Raw genomic sequence first — 19,804 nt, forward strand, 5'->3', positions numbered from 1 at the left:
GACTCTGGATGGACAGTGGACTGAACACAACAGTATCTGAACCCACGAGTCTCTAAATTCTAAGTTGTGAAACTGTCGTCAGGTGAAAACTTGGTCAAACAGAGATGAAGGTATTGAAGATACAATATCGGTACACAACATAGCATGACAGCATAAAAAAATCAAGACAGGTTATACTCGCCAATCGCTGAGTTTAATTTGAAATATTTTCCATATTAAATACCCACCCTCTCATCCCACCCCTATTTCCTCCCTCCCCTCCCTCCCATCACTGCCCCCCTCCCCTCACTCCAATGCCATCTCCACAGAGAAAGTCTGTGTCCCAAAAGGCCCCCCTATTCCCTATGTAGTGCACTACTTGTGACCAGGACCCATAGGGCTCTATATAGAGGACCCATAGACCTCTGGTCACAAGTAGTGTACTATATAGGGAATAGGGGTCCTTTTGGGATGCAGACAGTAGTCTGAATGAAAACACACTCTATTTATGCAGCATATTGCTATTTAAGACATTTGAAAAAACAAATGAAATACTACAGTTGTTTCTTTTCTGCTCCCATTTCGGACTGTTTTGAACAGAAAATAAAGTAAAACACAGTGTCCCTCCGCCAGTCTACATAAAAAGGGGCCCACCTACACCATGGTATGTTCCCCTTACCCTTGCATCCTACCTACACAGTGGTCCGTACCATGATGCTTGAAATGGGGGAGGGCACACTGGATCATCTGTAGGCTTCAATCAAAACAGTACAGTACAAGTCCTGAGTGTAGCCAATTGTTTTGGCGTTTGCAGGAATTGTGTCAAACATCTGACGTCCAATCTTTATTCTTCAATTGATTGAATTCAGTCGTTGTTTCACTAGTGTTCCTCTGTCTCTCTTCTTCTCTCAACTCTTCTCCAGTTGAATGGTTTAATAACGTTTGTTTTGTGCCCCTCCCCCTTACTGGGATGTGCTTGTTTTAAGGCTCTCCAGTCCTCTTCTTACAAAGTGTGCGTCATTAGCGGCTCCCCGGCGTTCTATTGACTGGCTGGTTGCGGTGGCAGAGTTGTCATTGGTCCACCATTGGGGAGGGGGCGGGTGCAGAGTTGTCATTGGTCCACCATTGGGGAGGGGGCGGGTGCAGAGTTTTCATTGGTCCACCATTGGGGAGGGGGGGCGGGTGCAGAGTTGTCATTGGTCCACCATTGGGGAGGGGGGGGCGGGTGCAGGCAGAGTAAACCACTGTTTGTGTGTGAAACGAACGGCTCGAGAGGAAAACTGTTTTTTAGGTTAGTCACAAGGCATGTTAACACTCAACTCTAGATGAGTTTCACCACCGAGTGTTCATGTGTACTGTGAGTTGTGTGTATACACGTGAGGCTGCTTTGCCTGTGTGCATGTATTGATCGATGCTTGTCTGTGCATTTTGTGTGTTTCTGTGTATGTATATACACTGACTGTACAAAACATTAAGTACACCTGCTCTTTCCATGACCAGGTGAATCTAGATGAAAGCTTTGGTCCCAAATAGATGTCACTTGTTCCATCCACTTCAATCAGTGTAGATTAAGGGGAGGAGACGGGTTAAAGAAGGATGTTTAAGCCTTGACACAATTGAGACATGGATTGTGTCTGTGAGCCAATCAGAGGGTGGATGGGCAAGACAAAAGATTGAAGTGCCTTTGAACAGGGTGTGGTAGCAGGTGCCAGGAGCACCTGTTTGTATCAAGAACTGCAACGCTGCTGGGTTTTTAACGCTCAACAGTTTCCCGTGTGAAGAATGGTCCACCACCCAAAGGACATCCAGCCAACTTGACACAACTGTAGGAAGCATTGGAGTCAACATGGTCCAGCATCCCTGTGAAACGCTTTCAACACCTTGTAGAGTCCATAACCTGATGAACCGAGGCTGTTCTGAGGGCAATAGAGGGAGTGCAACTCAATATTAGGGAAGGTGTCCTTAATGTTTTGTATACTCAGTATATTTGCGTGTGTTTGAATGAATAATATTTTCAAGTTTTCTTGTCCATGTCTGTCTGTTTATCTCTCTGTGCCCAGTTCCAGGAATGGGCTGCGTTGGTGATGGGGTCAGGGGTCGCGGGTTCATCATAGGCTCACACGCGGGGGGAGTATTTGGGGTTTCTTGGCACCTCGGTGAAAGATTTGAGCTCGTAAGGGATCCCCGTGTCCACCTCGATGGACTTGCGGGAGAATAGCAGCCGGATATCGTTGTGCAAGTAGATCTTCCCAGATTTAGAGCTCTGGAATCTAGGAGATTGAAAACAAAGCAGAACCATCACTGTTAATACATTTGTGTGTAAAGCTACTAAGCTAAGCTCCGTCAAATGAGGGCGTCTCTGGCACAATGACTGATCAGCAAAACAACCTGAAAGACAAAGTCAATTCCTTTGATTACATTTCTAAACATTCAGCATGGTTCTGAAATGCTCTACAGTCTGTCTTTGTTTTCAACAAAGAAACAAAGAAATAAATAAACAGGTGTGTGCATGGATGGATGGATGGATGGATGGAGGGAGGGAGGGAAGGAACGAGGGAGGGAAGGAACGAGGGAGGGAAGGAACGAGGGAAGGAAGGAACGAGGGAGGGAGGGAGGGAGGAAGGAACGAGGGAGGGAAGGAACGAGGGAGGGAAGGAACGAGGGAGGGAAGGAACGAGGGAAGGAAGGAAGGAACGAGGGAAGGAAGGAAGGAACGAGGGAGGGAGGGAGGGATAGACAGACATTCCAAACAATAAGTGCATCCCATCCCAAGCGTACTGCACATGCCATACAAACCATCCAGAAAAATACAATGTCCACACCAAACTCCACTTTAAAATCAACCAACCAATGACCAGACAGTACCTGAGGTGTATCAGGTAGCAGAGAATCTTCCTCCTCTCTGTGGGCGTGGCCCTGGGCTCTGGAGGCCCACCCCCCTTCGCCTCTGGCCCCGCCTCCTCAACGGGAACCAGGAAGATGCGGTGACGAAGGAAGGTCATGTGATTGACGGGCATGTCCCCAAAGTTATAGGTCACGAGGAACATCTTCACCACAGTTTTATTGGGGTTGAATAAGGTCTGATGGAGAGAATATGGAGATATTGAATATGATACCCGTTTATAAGACTTGTTCAATTGAGATTGAATAAGATCTGTGGACTCATTCATGAAAAACACTCTAAACAAGGTCAAGCATTTGAATAAGGTCTGAGAAGGGAACATGGAGATGTTAGCCATTGCTGTGCCCATTGTGCTAGATCCATGCAAGCCCGTGCATACTAGGGCCAATTACGTTTTACAACAAAAAGACTCAACAAGAGATTACAAAGTATAGAGAAGAGAAAGAAAAAGGAGTGAGAGTAACAGAGAGAGAGAGACAGAGACAGACAGAGAGATGGAAAGAGAAAGAGAGACAGAGAGATGGAGAGAGACAGAGAGAGAGAGACAGACAGAGGGACAGACAGAGAGACACAGAGACAGACAGAGAGAGAGATAGAGACATGGTGAGAGACACAGACAGAGATGGAGAGAGAGAGACAGAAAGAGAGATGGAGAGAGAGAGAGAGACAGAGAGAGAAAGAGACATGGAGAGAGATGGAGAGGTAAAGAGAGATGGAGAGACATGGAGAGAGACACAGAGAGAGACAGAGAGATGGAGAGAGAGACAGAAAAATAGATGGAGAGAGAGAGACACAGAGAGAGAAAGAGACATGGAGAGAGAGAGAGAGAGAGAGAGAGAGATGGAGAGACATGGAGAGAGACAGAGATGGAGAGAGAGAGACAGAAAAAGAGAGAGAGATGGAGAGACATGGGGAGAGACACAGAGAGACACACAGAGATGGAGAGAGAGAGACAGAAAGAGAGATGGAGAGAGACAGAGAGAGAAAGAGACATGGAGAGAGACACAGACAGAGATGGAGAGAGAGAGACAGAAAGAGAGATGGAGAGAGACAGAGAGAGACAGAGACATGGAGAGAGACGCAGAGAGACACAGAGATGGAGAGAGAGAGAAAGAGAGGACCATGATACTCACCACTTGGGTGGTCCCTGCTTTGGGTACGCTGTATCCCTTCTTTCCTAAAGGCTCCAAGGAGATCACCCCCTACAACAGAGAGATGAGCTGTCTTCACGTCGAGAAGTTGCACTCACTAAACTGCGAGAGCATTCAACAGTGTGCAGGTGTCTATTCTTCTTGTGTGACTTTACTTTTGAAATTATTTCAAGCTAGAATCTTTAATTGAAACAATAACAAAGCGTGACCCCTCCCCTGTTTTCGCTAAAAAGCTGGAGAAATGTCATCACTCCAATTAATAGACAGAGCTATGGATGCCAGGACTGACCATACATGATATACACATTATAGTTTAACCATGTTTTGAAGCTACACACATTCACAGGTACATTGTTTACATTCAATGGAGTTAAACAAGGTCATGTGTTGGGTTCTGATGGGGTACGACGACTGGAGTTAAACAAGGTCATGTGTTGGGTTCTGATGGGGTACGACGACTGGAGTTAAACAAGGTCATGTGTTGGGTTCTGATGGGGTACGACGACTGGAGTTAAACAAGGTCATGTGTTGGGTTCTGATGGGGTACGACGACTGGAGTTAAACAAGGTCATATGTTGGGTTCTGATGGGGTACGACGACTGGAGTTAAACAAGGTCATATGTTGGGTTCTGATGGGGTACAACGACTGGAGTTAAACAAGGTCATATGTTGGGTTCTGATGGGGTACGACGACTGGAGTTAAACAAGGTCATATGTTGGGTTCTGATGGGGTACGACGACTGGAGTTAAACAAAGTCATATGTTGGGTTCTGATGGGGTACGACAATATGTTGGGTTCTGATGGGGTACGACAATATCTTGGGTTCTGATGGGGTACGACGACTGGAGTTAAACAAGGTCATATGTTGGGTTCTGATGGGGTACGACGATATGTTGGGTTCTGATGGGGTACGACAATATGTTGGGTTCTGATGGGGTACGACAATATCTTGGGTTCTGATGGGGTACGACGACTAAACTGAAGCCCATGAGGCATTTACAGGTTATAGTCTTCAAGAATCAATGTATATAATTTATTTATATGCCTAAAAATGGATGCAGCAACTAGGGGTTGTAAAAAATAAAAAAATTCAAATAATATCACTCTGAAAATAACTATCATTTGTTTCTGTTCCTGTTCCATTCGGCATTACCGCTATTAACCCAAACGCATCGAATCAAATATTCACTACATGGAACAGATTGTCCCCCCCAAAAAACAAAGGAAGTTTGTTTTGAAGTGTCTGTCCTATATAAGAACGGTTTTGTTATATGTATTACATGGCTTATTTCTGGAACTAAACAGTGTGTGAACCAAACTGTTCTGATGCCACAGACAGAAGTTGGCAGATCGACTGTAGCAACTTCAGACGAGTCCACAAGACGCTTGTGGGGATCGTAGAGGAAAACGGAGAACGCCATCGTGTTCGGGAGAGTCTCATCTTTCCATAGAGTTTTATAGGCCAAACCGTTCGGACACTACCGACAATTTTGTGAGAAGGCTGATTTTCAGGATGTCTTGTGGTCTAACAAACACTGCTCTAACTCTGTCACCTTTCACTGCAGACTAAGAAGACCTACATATGCGGATTGAGAAGCAGAACAACAGTCTCTATATTTCCACAGTGGCGTGGCCATTGACATTAGGAGGTTAACATCATTTCACACACACACACACACTAACCAGGAAGGGTGAGGGTGCGCTGTGCTCTGAGATGTCGTAGTAGGTGACGTGTACAGGCAGAGTGGCGTGTTGAGGGCAGTAGGATCCGCTGGCACCGATCTCTGCTGTGAAGCCCTCGATACGACCCGACGGAGAGAAACGACCCTTCAGGATCGACTCCTGGAGAAGAAACAACAAGGAAGAGTGAGGAAGACCCACTTCAAAGCACAGCTACTTCTATGGCCACGAGGAATGTTGTAAATCTCTCTAGATATTTGGTAGAAACTCAAATTCTGACAAAATACCATCATACATCATACTGAAATAAATTCAGTTACTGATAGTACGTCACACTTCATTTTGTATTATTTGTTAAGAATGTACTGTGATATGTTGTGTATGTCTGCTGTGCTAAATGAGTAGCTGTGTGTGTGTGTGTGTGTGTGTGTGTATCATACCTCAAAGTTACCCAGTAGTGAACGGCTGATGGAAGAAGAGGGCCAGCCGGACCGAGCAGTGCGACCCAAGGTGTCTGTACGCCGCCCACTACATAGCTGTCGACTGCACACACACATATTTTTTAAGAACATAAGTTAGCCGTGGTTAAGTCACATAATTACAGAGGATGTTTCTGAAATGATGACTACACATGGATCAACTAAGAAGGTAGAAAGTGAACATACCTTTTCAGGCGCATCCCACTTTTCAGCCTCCTGCTGGCTCCTCTGCATTCTGATAAACTCTGAAGGAGGACGAGAACAAGAGACAGATGGACAGAACGAGAGACAGAACAAGGGACAGATGGACAGAACGAGAGACAGATGGACAGAACAAGGGACAGACGGACAGAACGAGAGACAGACGGACAGAACGAGAGACAGATGGACAGAACGAGAGACAGAACAAGGGACAGATGGACAGAACGAGAGACAGATGGACAGAACGAGAGACAGAACAAGGGACAGATGGACAGAACGAGAGACAGAACAAGGGGCAGACGGACAGAACGAGAGACAGACGGACAGAACGAGAGACAGACGGACAGAACGAGAGACAGACGGACAGAACGAGAGACAGACGGACAGAACGAGAGACAGAACAAGGGACAGAACGAGAGACAGAACAAGGGACAGAACGAGAGACAGAACGAGAGACAGAACAAGAGACAGATGGACAGAACAAGAGACAGAAGGACAGAACAAGAGACAGAAGGACAGAACAAGAGACAGAAAGACAGAACAAGAGACAGAAGGACAGAACGAGAGACAGAACAAGGGACAGATGGACAGAACGAGACACAGAACAAGGGACAGATGGACAGAACGAGACAGATGGACAGAACAAGAGACAGATGGACAGAACAAGAGACAGATGGACAGAACAAGAGACAGAAGGACAGAACGAGAGACAGAAGGACAGAACGAGAGACAGATGGACAGAACAAGAGACAGACAGAACAAGACAGAACAAGAGACAGACAGAACAAGAGACAGAACAAGAGAGGACAGAAGGAGACAGAACAGAACAAGAGACAGAAGGACAGAACAAGAGACAGAAGGACAGAACGAGACAGACAGAAGGACAGAACGAGAGACAGAAGGACAGAACAAGAGACAGATGGACAGAACAATGGACAGAACAGATGATGGACAGAACAAGAGACAGATGGACAGAACAAGAGACAGATGGACAGAACAAGAGACAGATGGACAGAACAAGAGACAGAAGGACAGAACAAGAGACAGATGGACAGAACAAGAGACAGAAGGACAGAACAAGAGACAGAAGGACAGAACAAGAGACAGATGGACAGAACGAGAGACAGAAGGACAGAACAAGAGACAGATGGACAGAACAAGAGACAGATGGACAGAACAAGAGACAGATGGACAGAACAAGAGACAGATGGACAGAACAAGAGACAGATGGACAGAACGAGAGACAGAAAGACAGAATGAGAGAGAGAAAGGAAGAGCGAGAGCAAAATAAAGAAAACAGGAAGGAGAATACATGGATTAGCGCAATCCAGCTCCGATGAAAAACATTGATATTACTGTCATGCTCAAACTGTCATGATAATCATGATCTATCAAACAGATGTGTACCAAACTCACTAAAAGTGGCAGTAATAAAGCCGCTCTTGAAAAAGCCAAACCTTGACCCAGAAAATATAAAAACTATCGGCCTATATCGAATCTCCCATTCCCATCAAACATTTTAGAAAAAGCTGTTGCGCAGCAACTCACTGCCTTCCTGAAGACAAACAATGTGTACGAAATGCTTCAGTCTGGTTTAAGACCCCATCATAGCACCGAGACTGCACTCGTGAAGGTGGTAAATGACCTTTTAATGGCGTCAGACCGAGGCTCTGCATTCTGTCCTCGTGCTCCTAGACCTTAGTGCTGCTTTCGATCACCACACTCTTCTGGAGAGATTGGAAACCCTGAAGGACCTCTGCGTTACTCTGGATCCTGATCTCTCTTTTGACGAACATCTTCGTAACATTGTAAATCAGTAAGTTTCTGTCCAAAAATGATGCAGAAAAGCTAATCCATGCTTTAGTTATTTCTAGATTAGACTACTGCAATGCTCCACTTTCCAGCTACCCGGATAAAGCACTGAATAAACTTCAGCTTGTGCAAAACACAGCTGCTAGAATCTTGACTGGAACACAAAAATGTGATCATATTACTCCAGTGCTAGCCTCTCTACACTGGCTTCCTGTCAAGGCAAGGGCTGATTAAGGTTTTACTGCTAACCTACAAAGCATTACATGGGCTTGCTCCTATCTATCTCTCTGATTTGGTCCTGCCGTACATACCTACATGTACGCTACGGTCACAAGACACAGGCCTCCTTATTGTCTCTAGAATTTCTAAGTAAACAGCTGGAGGCAGGGCTTTCTCCTATAGAGCTCCATTTCTATGGAATGGCCTGCCTAACCATGTGAGAGACGCAGACTCGGTCTCGACCTTTAAGTCTTTACTGAAGACTCATCTCTTCAGTAGGTCCTGTGATTGAGTGTAGTCTGGCCCAAGGGTGCGAAGGTGAAGGGCAAGGCACTGGAGCGACGAACCGCCATTGCCGTCTCTGCCTGGCCGGTTCCCCTTTCTCTACTGGGATTCTCTGCCTCTAACCCTATTACAGGGGCTGAGTCACTGGCTTACTGGTGCTCTTCCATGCCGTCCCTAGGAGGGGTTGCGTCACTTGAGTGGGTTGAGTCACTGACATGATCTTCCTGTCCAGTTTTGCTCCCCCACGGGCACGTGCGGTGGAGGAGATCTTCCGTTGGCTATAGTCTCAGCCTTGTCTCAGGTTAGTAAGTTGGTGGTCTGTTGATATGCCTTTAGTGGTGTGGGGGCTGTGCCTTGGCAAAGTGGGTGGGGTTATATCCTGCCTGGTTGGCCCTGTCCGGGGGTATCTTCAGACGGGGCCACAGTGTCTCCTGACCCCCTCTGTCTCAGCCTCCAGTATCTATGCTGTAATAGTCTATGTGCCAGGGGGCTAGGGTCAGTTTGTTATATCTGGTGTAATTCTCCTGTCTTATCTGGTGTGCTGTGTGAGTTTAAGTATGCTCCCTCTAATTCTCTCTCCCTCCCCTCCTGGAGGACCTGAGCTGCTTGCGGCTAAGGCACCCTGACCTGTTCAGTGGACGTGCGACCTTGTCCCAGACCTGCTGTTTTTGACTCTCTCGTTCTCTACCGCAAATCAAATCAAAGTTTATTTGTCACGTGCGCCCAAATACAACAGGTGTAGACCTTACAGTGAAATGCTGAATACAACAGGTGTAGACCTTACAGTGAAATGCTTACTTACAGGCTCTAACCAAAGGTGCGAAAAAAAGAAGAAGGTATGTGTGTGTGTGTGTGTGTGTGTGTGTGTGTATGTAAGTAAAGAAATAAAACAACAGTAAAAAGACATTTGACCTGTTGTCTCGACCTCTGAATGCTCGGCTATGAAAAGCCAACTGACATTTACTCCTGAGGTACTGATCTGTTGCACCCTCTACAACCACTGTGATTATTATTTGACACTGCTGGTCATCTATGAACGTTTGAACATCTTGAAGAACAATCTGGGCTTAAATGGCCATGTACTCTTATAATCTCCACCCAACACAGCCAGAAGAGGAATATATATTTCCATTTCTACACAAATACATACATAGTTCATAGTGCATTACACACGCAATAAACACAATAACAAATGCAGTTGAGTAATGAAGGTACATACCTGCCTGTGTATCAATATGTGTGTACACTGTGTGTGTGAATATCAGTACGTATTCACTACTTACCGGGCAGAGAGTCCAGGATGCTGCTTCAGACACAAACACATTCCCCATGTCCAAACTACCACTCGTACTAAGGGTTACCCAGTCCTGGCTACCCACCTCCTCTGGCGCTAACCCTTCCAAGGCTAACGCCTCTGTAGCTAGCATCTCACTAGCTAACAATTGACTAGCTAGCCCCTCTCTAGCTATCCCCTCTCTAATCAGGTCCGCTCCAGCTATCCCCTCTTTAGCCAGGTCCTCTCTACTGTAGCTGTCCCCTCCACTGGGGCTATGTCAGCCTGGTCTATCCTCACACACACTGTGGACATGTCTCTCTCTCTCTCTGTGTCTCTCTCTGTGTCTCTTTCTCTCCATGTTATACTCCCTACCTACCCCTTTCCTTCACTTTTCACTTCCCCTTTTTCCTCCCTGTATCTCTCCCTCTTTGTCACTCACCAGGGCAACACCCCCCCCCATCCTCTACCTACCCTGTGTCCCAAATGGGACACCCTATTCTCTATGTAGTGCACAAACTTTGACCAGAGCACCACGGTCAAAAGTGCCCTATTCAAAAGTAGTGCACTAAATAGGAAAAGTGCTTCTGGAAGCCAGTGGTTCGGTATCTAAACGGGTGAGCCAGAAAGACCTGTGTGGTTTTGTAGGGAGGTGGGGTTGTATTGGGGCGACAGCGACACAGGCAGGCGGAACATGTAGTGTAGCAAGAACAATGGAGGCCACCTCAATAGACTTGATTCTGGAGCCACTCGGCTGGTTCCAGCACCATACATGGTGTGTTCATAATGACCAGCCTGGGAATCCATCACTCTCTTCCTCTCTCTTCTTCTCTCCCTTTCCTCTTTCTTTTCCTCTTTCACCCTCATCATGTTTCATTCTCTTGGACCATCTAACTCAGTCTTTCATTCTCACCCCTGTCTGTTTTACTGGAACAGCTCTCCCCCTCTAACCCACTGGCTGTTCATCCTCTTATTAAATGTCAGACAATGACAAGCCTGAAAGCTGTGTGTGTGTGTGTGTGTGTGTGTGTGTGTGTGTGTGTGTGTGTGTGTGTGTGTGTGTGTGTGTGTGTGTGTGTGTGTGTGTGTGTGTGTGTGTGTGTGTGTGTGTGTGTGTGTGTGTGTGTGTGCAGCGTTAGGGTTGAAGATTTTCCTGGTATTTTACAAATGTTCCATCCTGAGAATAAATCACTTTTCTCCTGGTAACCTGGTATATCCCTCCAAAACCGGAAGTGTCATTCAAAAGCATTATAATGCATTATAAAGCATATTAATATGTCTGGATTTGATTAGAGCTTTGATCTAGCCTGATGAGTCGAGCCCTATATTAATGACATTTAATATTTATTTTTTTCACCTTTATTTAACCAGGTAGGCCAGTTGAGAACAAATTCTCATTTACAACTGCGACCTGGCCAAGATAAAGCAAAGCAGTGCGACAAAAACAACAACGCAGAGTTACACAAACAAACGTAGAGTCAATAAACACAGAAAAATCTATATACAGTGTGTGCAAATGTAGTAAGATTAGAGAGGTAAGGCAATAAATAGGCCATAGTGGCGAAATAATTACAATTTAGCATTAATACTGGAGTAATAGATGTTGCGATGATGATGTGAAAGTAGAGATACTGGGGTGCAAAAGAGCAAAAATAAATAACAATATGGGGATGAGGTAGTTGGATGGGCTATTTACAGATGGGCTGTGTACAGGTGCAGTGATCAGTAAGCTGCTCTGACAGCTGATGCTTAAAGTTAGTGAGGCAGATATAAGTCTCCAGCTTCAGTGATTTTTGCAGTTCGTTCCAGTCATTGGCAGCAGAGACCTGTAAGGAAAGGCGGACAAAGGAGGAGTTGGCTTTGGAGATGACCAGTGAGATATACCTGCTGGAGCGCGTGCTACGGGTGGGTGTTGCTATGGTGACCAGTGAGCTGAGATAAGGCAGGTCTTAACCTGGCAAAGACTTATAGATGACCTGGAGACAGCGGGTTTGGCGACGAGTATGAAGCGAGGGCCAAACAATGAGAGGCTACAGGTCGCAATGGTGGGTAGTATATGGGGCTTTGGTGATAAAACGGATGGCACTGTGATAGACTACATCTAATTTGCTGAGTAGAGTGTTGGAGGCTATTTTGTAATTGACATCGCCGAAGTCGAGGATCGGTAGGATGGTCAGTTTTACGAGGGTATGTTTGGCAGCATGAGTGAAAGGATGCTTTGTTGCGAAATAGGAAGCCGATTCTAGATTTAATTTTGTATTGGAGATGCTTAATGTGAGTCTGGAAGGAGAGTTTACAGTTTAACCAGACACCTAGGTATTTGTAGTTGTCCACATATTCTAAGTCAGAACCGTCCAGAGTAGTGATGCTAGTCGGGGGCGCTAGCTAATGAACCTAAACCCCCCAAAAAGCCCAAATGATTGGGCCATTATCCAATACATACTGTATATGATAAAAGCTACTGCACATTACACACGACAGAAAAACATAAAAGCCCATAGATGTAGCTAGCTATATGTTCTCTTGGATAAATAAATTAAACTAGCTCCAGTAGGCTAATCTTTTTGAGTGTGAACTGTATTGTATTATAACTAGTATACTGTATTAAATGGACTGGAGCAGCACATGCGGCCTACAAAGTTACAGGTATAGGCTAGCAAATGTACATTTTGACATGCAATAGGGCCTATTTGTATAATTAGTAGGCTGACGCCTTTCATAATAATCCCCCAACATGTTATTAGCCTACCTCCCTCCCCTCTCTCTCTTTGTTGTTGCTTCATTCCTTCCTCGCTTTCAACAGTTCAATTAAATGACTTTCCTCGTCTTCATTAGTCTAATGACATCCTTGAATAATATAAGACTAGATGCACAAGGCTTTCACTTATTTTCACAAAGATTAAATGGTTATGGGTCTGAATAAATAACTGTTAAATGCAACAACAACAAAAAAGCACAGGTGAGTACATATTGCGCAAGAGACAGAGGCTATACGTTTGAAGCTTATTATGTATAACCCATCATCAATTAGCTAAATATAAGGCGAATACTACATTGAATATATTACCTGAAAGAGGTAGGCTAGGATATCTATTTAGAGGGCTATATATAGGTCTAGAACAGGGTTATCTATTTTGGATTCAATTTGAATGGAGTTCATGGAGAGAAAGACAGAGAGTACTACAATATTTGAGAGATAAACTGTTTTAAAACTCGGCAGCTGCAATTAAAACAATAATAATCTTTACCATTAAAAAAACAAGGTGACCCTGAAAGCAAGATGGAAATGGGTAAATTAGACATGCATTCGGTCTTTATATTACTGTAGTATAGGCTATACTGCAGCAAATGTAGGCCTACCTGTCACAAGAAAAAAAGTTACCATGAGGTGATAGGTCTACATGCATTGTGAACTGCTCTCTATACTGAGATAACATCAGAAGCCTCCTCCCTAAGATTGTTTTATTCACTGCTTTAGCACACTCCGCCAACCCAGATGTCCTAGCCATGTCTGAATCCTGGCGTAGGAAGGCCACCAAAAATCCTGAAATTTCCATTCATAACTACAACATTTTCCGACAAGATAGAACTGCCAAAGGGGGCGGAGTTGCAATCTACTGCAGAGATAGCCTGCAGAGTTATGTCATACTTTCCAGGTCTGTGCCCAAACAATTCGAGCTTCTACTTTTAAAAATCCACCTTTCCAGAAACAAGTCTCTCACCGTTGCCGCTTGTTATAGACCCCCTTCAGCCCCCAGCTGTGCCCTGGACACCATATGTGAATTGATTGCCCCCCATCTATCTTCAGAGTTCGTACTGCTAGGTGACCTAAACTGGGATATGCTTAACACCCCGACCGTCCTACAATCTAAGCTAGATGCCCTCAATCTAACACAAATGATCAAGGAAACCTACCATGGAAACCCTAAATCTGTAACCATGGGTACCCTCATAGATATTATCCTGACCAACTTGCCCTCCAAATACACCTCTGCTGTTTTCAACCAGGATCTCAGCGACCACTGCCTCATTGCCTGCGTGCGTAATGGGTCCGCTGTCAAACAACCACCCTCATCACTGTCAAACGCTCCCTAAAACACTTCAGCGAGCAGGCCTTTCTATTTGACCTGGCCCGGGTATCCTGAAAGGATATTGACCTCATCCCGTCAGTAGAGGATGCCTGGTTATTCTTTAAAAGTGATTTATCTTAAATAAGCCCCATTCAAAAAATGTACAACTAAGAAAAGGTATGGCCCCCTTGGTTCACTCCAGACTTGACTGCCCTTGACCAGCACAAAAACATCCTGTGGCTTTCTGCAATAGCATTGAATATCCCCGTGACATGCAACTTTTCAGGGAAGTCAGAAACCAATATACCCAAGTCAGTTTGAAAACGCTAGCCTTAGCTTTCCTAACAGACATTTGCTTCCTGTAGCACTAATTCCAAAATGTTTTGGGACACTAAAGTCCATGGAGAATAAAAGCACCTCCTCCCAGCTGCTCACTGCACTGAGGCTAGTCAACACTGTCACCACCGATAAATCCGCGATAATCGATCATTTCAGGCCTCCTCGCTGCGGGCCCTGGAATGTGTAACCCTCGCTGGAGGCTCCGGACTGGAGGTCGTCGTTGGAGGCTTTGTGCCACTGATCATCACTGGAGGCTTCTTGCCATGGATCATCACTGGAGGCTTCGTGCCATGGATCATCACTGGAGGCTTCGTGCCATGGATCATCACTGGAGGCTTCGTGCCATGGATCATCACTGGAGGCTTCGTGCCATGGATCATCACTGGAGGCTTCTTGCCATGGATCATCACTGGAGGCTTCTTGCCATGGATCATCACTGGAGGCTTCTTGCCATGGATCATCACTGGAGGCTTCGTGCAATGGATCATCACTGGACTGGAGAGATGCACAGGAGGCCTGGTTCTGGGCACAGGCACAGGACTCACTAGCCTGGGGAGACATACAGGAGGCTTGGTTCTGGGCACAGGCACAGGACTCACTAGGCATGGGAAGACATACAGGAGGCTTGGTTCTGGGCACAGGCACAGGACTCACTAGGCTGGGGAGACATACAGGAGGCTTGGTTCTGGGCACAGGCACAGGACTCACTAGGCTGGGGAGACATACAGGAGGCTTGGTTCTGGGCACAGGCACAGGACTCACTAGGCTGGGGAGACATACAGGAGTCTTGGTTCTTGGCGGAGGCACTGGATACACTGGGCCGTGGAGGCGCACTGGAGGTCTTGAGCGTAAAGCCTGCACAACCCGTCCCGGCTGGATGGTTACTTTGGCCCGGCACGTGCGGAGTGCAGGCACAGGACGCACTGGGCTGTGCAGACGCACCGGAGACACAGTGCGCAGAGCCGGCGCAGGATATCCTGGGCCGTAGAGACGTACTGGCGGCCAGATGCGCTGAGCCTGCACCCTCCGACCTGACTGGATGCCCACTCTAGCCCTGTTACCATGGAAGGCCATCCCTTTCGGCCAGGATCTCCTCTCATGTCCAGGATCCTTTGCCGTCCGTGTCATCCCATGTCCAGTCCTCCTTTTTACCAGGCTGCTTGGTCCTTTGCGGTGGGAAGTTCTGTCACAGACGTCGTAAGAATCGGACCAAGGTGCAGCGTAGTGAGCGTACATATTCCTCTTAATTAGAATGTCGCCAACAAAACAATAAACAGTACAAAACAACCACAAAGCTTAACAGGGCTATGATGCCTCTAACTAAGTTAACTTCCCACACTGAAAGGAGGGAAAAAGGGCTACCTAAGTATGATTCCCAATCAGAGATAACGATAGACAGCTGTCCCTGATTGAGAACCACACCCGTCCAAAACATAGAAATAAAGAAACATAGAAAACAAAACATAGAATGCCCACCCCACATCACACCCTGACCTAACCAAATAGAGAAATAAACCGGCTCTCTAAGGTCAGGGCGTGACACCTGCGTTCCCCGCAGCAATTCTCGGTCCGACTCTGTATATATCAATGATGTCGCTCTTGCTGATGGTGATTCTCTGATCCACCTCTACGCAGACGACACCATTCTGTATACATCTGGCCCTTCGCAGGACACTGTGCTAACAAATCGCCAAACAAGCTTTAACGCCATACAACACTCCTTCCATGGCCTCCAACTGCTTTTAAATGCTTGTATAACTAAGTGCATGCTCTTCAACCAATTGCTCCCCGTACCCGCCCGTCTGACTAGCATCACTACTCTGGACAATTCTGACCTAGAATATGTGGACAACTACAAATACCTAGGCGTCTGGTTAGACTGCAAACTCTCCTTTCAGACTCACATTAAAACTTCTTGAGTGTAGGGGGCAGGATTTTTGATTTGGCTAAAAAACGTGCCCATTTGAAACTGCCTATTTCTCAGGCCCAGAAACTAGAATATGCATATACTTGTCAGATTAGGATAGAAAACACTCTAAAGTTTCCTAAACTGTCAAAATATTGTCTGTGAGTATAACCTGAGGAAACCTGAGGAAAATCAAACCAGGAAGTGCTGTTTTTCCTGAAAGCTCTCTGTTCCATTGGATGCCTTGCCTCCATTTAAAGGGATATCAACCAGATTCCTTTTCCTATTGCTTCCTCAAGGTGTCAACAGTCTTTAGACATAGTTTCAGGCTTTTAATTTGAAAAAATGAGCGAGAAAGATAACATCGCGTCAGTGGATAGCTGGGTGTTCGCATGAGTTTTGCTTGCGCAACAGAGTGGGGTAGCCATTGTCTCTCCCTCTCCTATTGAAAAAGCGACAGTCCCGGTTGATATATTATCGATTATATGAGAGAGATACTGAGAGAGATGTTCTTACATAAACGCTTGTAATACTTTCGCCGAAAAGATGTATTGAAATCTGACACGCCAGGTGGATTAACAACAAGCTAAGCTGTGTTTTGCTATATTGCACATGTGATTTCATGAAAATTTAATATTTTTAGTAATTTAATTTGAATTTGGCGCTCTGCAATTCAGCGTGTTGATGAAAATTATCCCGCTAAAGGGATGGGTGCATCAAGAAGTTAAGCATCTTCAATCTAAAATTAAATCTAGAATCGGCTTCCTATTTCGCAACAAAGCCTCCTTCACTCATGCTGCTAAACATACCATCGTAAAACTGACTATCCTACCGATCCTTGACTTTGGCGATGTCATTTACAAAATAGCCTCCAATGCTCTACTCAGCAAACTGGATGCAGTCTATCACAGTGCCATCCGTTTTATCACCAAAGCCCCATATACTACCCACCACTGTGACCTGTATGCTCTCGTTGCCTGGCCCTCACTACATATCCGTCGCCAAACCTACTGGCTCCAGGTCATCTATAATTCTTAGCTAGGTAAAGCCCCGCCTTATCTCAGCTCACTGGTCACCATAGTGGAAGGTAGCCTAGTGGTTAGAGCGTTGGACTAGTAACCAAAAGGTTGCAAGATTGAATCCCTGAACTGACAAGGTAAAGATCTGTCATTCTGCCCCTGAACAAGACAGTAACCCACTGCTCCTAGGCTGTGTTTGAAAATAAGAATTTGTTCTTAACTGACTTGCCAAGTTAAATAAAGGTAAAATAAAAAAAAAAAAATGGCAACACGTTCCAGCAGGTATATTTCACTGGTCCTCCCCAAAGCCAACACTTCCTTTGGCCGCCTTTCCTTCCAGTTCTCTGCTGCCAATGACTGGAACAAATTGCAAATATCACTGAAGCTGGAGTCTTATATCTCCCTCTCTAACTTTAAGCATCAGCTGTCAGAGCAGCTTACTGATCACTGTACCTATACACAGCCAATCTGTAAATAGCACACCCAACTACCTCATCCCCATATTATTACTTACCCTCTTGCTCTTTTGCACCCCAGTATCTCTACTTGCACATCATCATCTGCACATCTATCACTCCAGTGTTAATACTAAATTGTAATTATTTTGCCTCTATGGCCTATTTATTGCCTTACCTTCCTACTCTTCTATATTTGCACACACTGTACATAGATTTTTCTATTGTGTTTATTGACTGTACATTTGTTTATGTGTAACTCTGCGTCGTTGTTTTTGTCGCACTGCTTTGCTTTATCTTGGCCAGGTCGCAGTTGTAAATGAGAACTTGTTCTCAACTGGTCTACCTGGCTAAATAAAGGTGAAATGAATAAATAAATAAAAATGGTCTGTCCCCACCCTGAGCGATGATTCATCATGCAGAGGCCATAGAGAAGCCAGATTTAGACATATATAATTTATATAATTTAACAGTTCAATTTTAAGCCATGCTGTTCATATAATTATGAATTATAGTTATTTATCCCGGGAAACGGGAGAGGTTTTGGGCAGTAAATCTCTGTAATTCTCGGTAACCGGGTTCCAACCATTCAACTCTAGTGTGTGTGCGCCTTTGTGTGTGTGTATATACGTGCCTGTGTTAGAGGAGGCTGGTGGGAGGAGCAAAAGGAAAACTAACTCATTGTAATGGCTGGATAGAATAAATGGAAACAGAGTCAAGCATGTGGTTTGACGTGTTTGATACCGTTCCATTTATTCCATAACAGCCATTACAATGAGGCTGTGCTCCTATAGCTCCTCCCACCAGTCTCCTCTGGTGTTTGTATGTGCCTGCTTTTGCTAGTCTGTGCCCCTCACCTTGGTGTGGTTTGGGTCCCGTGCGTTGGGCAGCAGGTGGTTCCAGAAGGGGGCAGCCTTGGCATCGGTGCCCCTGCAGTAGGCCAGCCCTAACCCCGGGGCCAGCAGGGCCAGACGGCTCCTCTTAGAGGTGGAGGGGCCCTCGTCCTCCGAACACGACTCTCCCGTGTCGCTGGATGATAGCAGTTTCTTCTTGGCCGGGCAGGGACCCGAAGAGATCCCACGGAGGCCGCTGGTGCTGGGGGTCTTCTCCACGGAGCTCAGGCCGCTGGTGCTGGGGGTCTTCTCCACGGAGCTCAGGCCGCTGGTGCTGGGGGTCTTCTCCACAGAGCTCAGGCCGCTGGTGCTGGGGGTCTTCTCCACGGAGCTCGGGCCGCTGGTGCTGGGGGTCTTCTCCACGGAGCTCAGGCCGTTGGTGGAGTTGAAGGCGGCGGCACTGGGATGGGGCGGTGAGGACTCCAGCTTGGCCCCCCACTCCCTACCCTCCCCAGGCTCCTGGGGGTCTGTGGTGGGAAGGAAGCGGTGGGAGAGGGAGCCTGGAGGTCCGAGGGGAGGTCCTCCAGGAGGGCTACGGGTGTCGAATGCCCCAAGGGCCCCACGGGGGCAGTAGTTGGGCTGATGCTGTCCCAATGAGGAGCCACTACTGCAGCCCTCCCCAGACCCTCCAGGATTGCCCAGGGAGCAGGCTGACGCGTCGCCCCCAGGAGGAGACTCTATGCTGGGAAAGGGGCTGCGGGAGCCAGGAGGGCTGTGGGGCTCGACCATGGGGGATGGTTTGGGCGACAGCGGGGCCCACAGGTCGGGGACGGGCCTGTCATGATTGTGCTGGGCAGGGCGTCGGGCGGGGGTGTGGCCCGGAGAGAGGGGTGCAGGTGGGGGGGATCTAGGCGACAGGCCCCCATCTGAGTCTCTGTGATCCACCATGATGCAGGAGGATACAGGCCCCTGCCCCACCCCTATCCCCATTCCGACATCCAATCCTACCCCAGGTCCTGACCCTGACAGCACCCCTCCATCCCTTTCCCTGTCGAGGTCCCCAGCCAGGTGGGGCCATTTGTGTGTTAGATGGGAATCCTCTTGAACCCCACCCTGTCCTCTCTTGACCCCCACCCTGTCAGTCCGCTGGACCTGACCCGGCTGGACTTGCCCCGGCTGGGCCTCACTGGTTCTGGGGAG

At 46.7% G+C, this 19,804-nt stretch overlaps 1 protein-coding gene across 4 annotated transcripts in view; it reads right to left on the bottom strand.

The window, feature by feature from the left end:
- Nucleotides 1-279: 279 nt before the first annotated feature.
- LOC115119639 (atos homolog protein B-like) overlaps nt 280-19,804 on the bottom strand; it is a 56,963-nt gene continuing 37,438 nt past the window's right edge. For all 4 annotated transcript variants that reach the window (XM_029648496.2, XM_065026867.1, XM_065026868.1 and 1 more), the window contains 7 exons: nt 18,629-19,804; nt 6,379-6,437; nt 6,154-6,256; nt 5,717-5,875; nt 4,015-4,083; nt 2,845-3,059; nt 280-2,249 (listed from right to left, as the gene is read on the bottom strand). The exon at nt 18,629-19,804 is cut by the window's right edge and continues 431 nt beyond it. In XM_029648496.2, the coding sequence (XP_029504356.1) occupies nt 2,096-2,249; nt 2,845-3,059; nt 4,015-4,083; nt 5,717-5,875; nt 6,154-6,256; nt 6,379-6,437; nt 18,629-19,804 (1,935 nt within the window). In that variant the 3' untranslated portion in view covers nt 280-2,095. The remainder of the gene's footprint in view (nt 2,250-2,844; nt 3,060-4,014; nt 4,084-5,716; nt 5,876-6,153; nt 6,257-6,378; nt 6,438-18,628) is intronic.

Source organism: Oncorhynchus nerka, linkage group LG13, assembly GCF_034236695.1.
Source record: "Oncorhynchus nerka isolate Pitt River linkage group LG13, Oner_Uvic_2.0, whole genome shotgun sequence".
NCBI lineage: Eukaryota > Metazoa > Chordata > Actinopteri > Salmoniformes > Salmonidae > Oncorhynchus > Oncorhynchus nerka.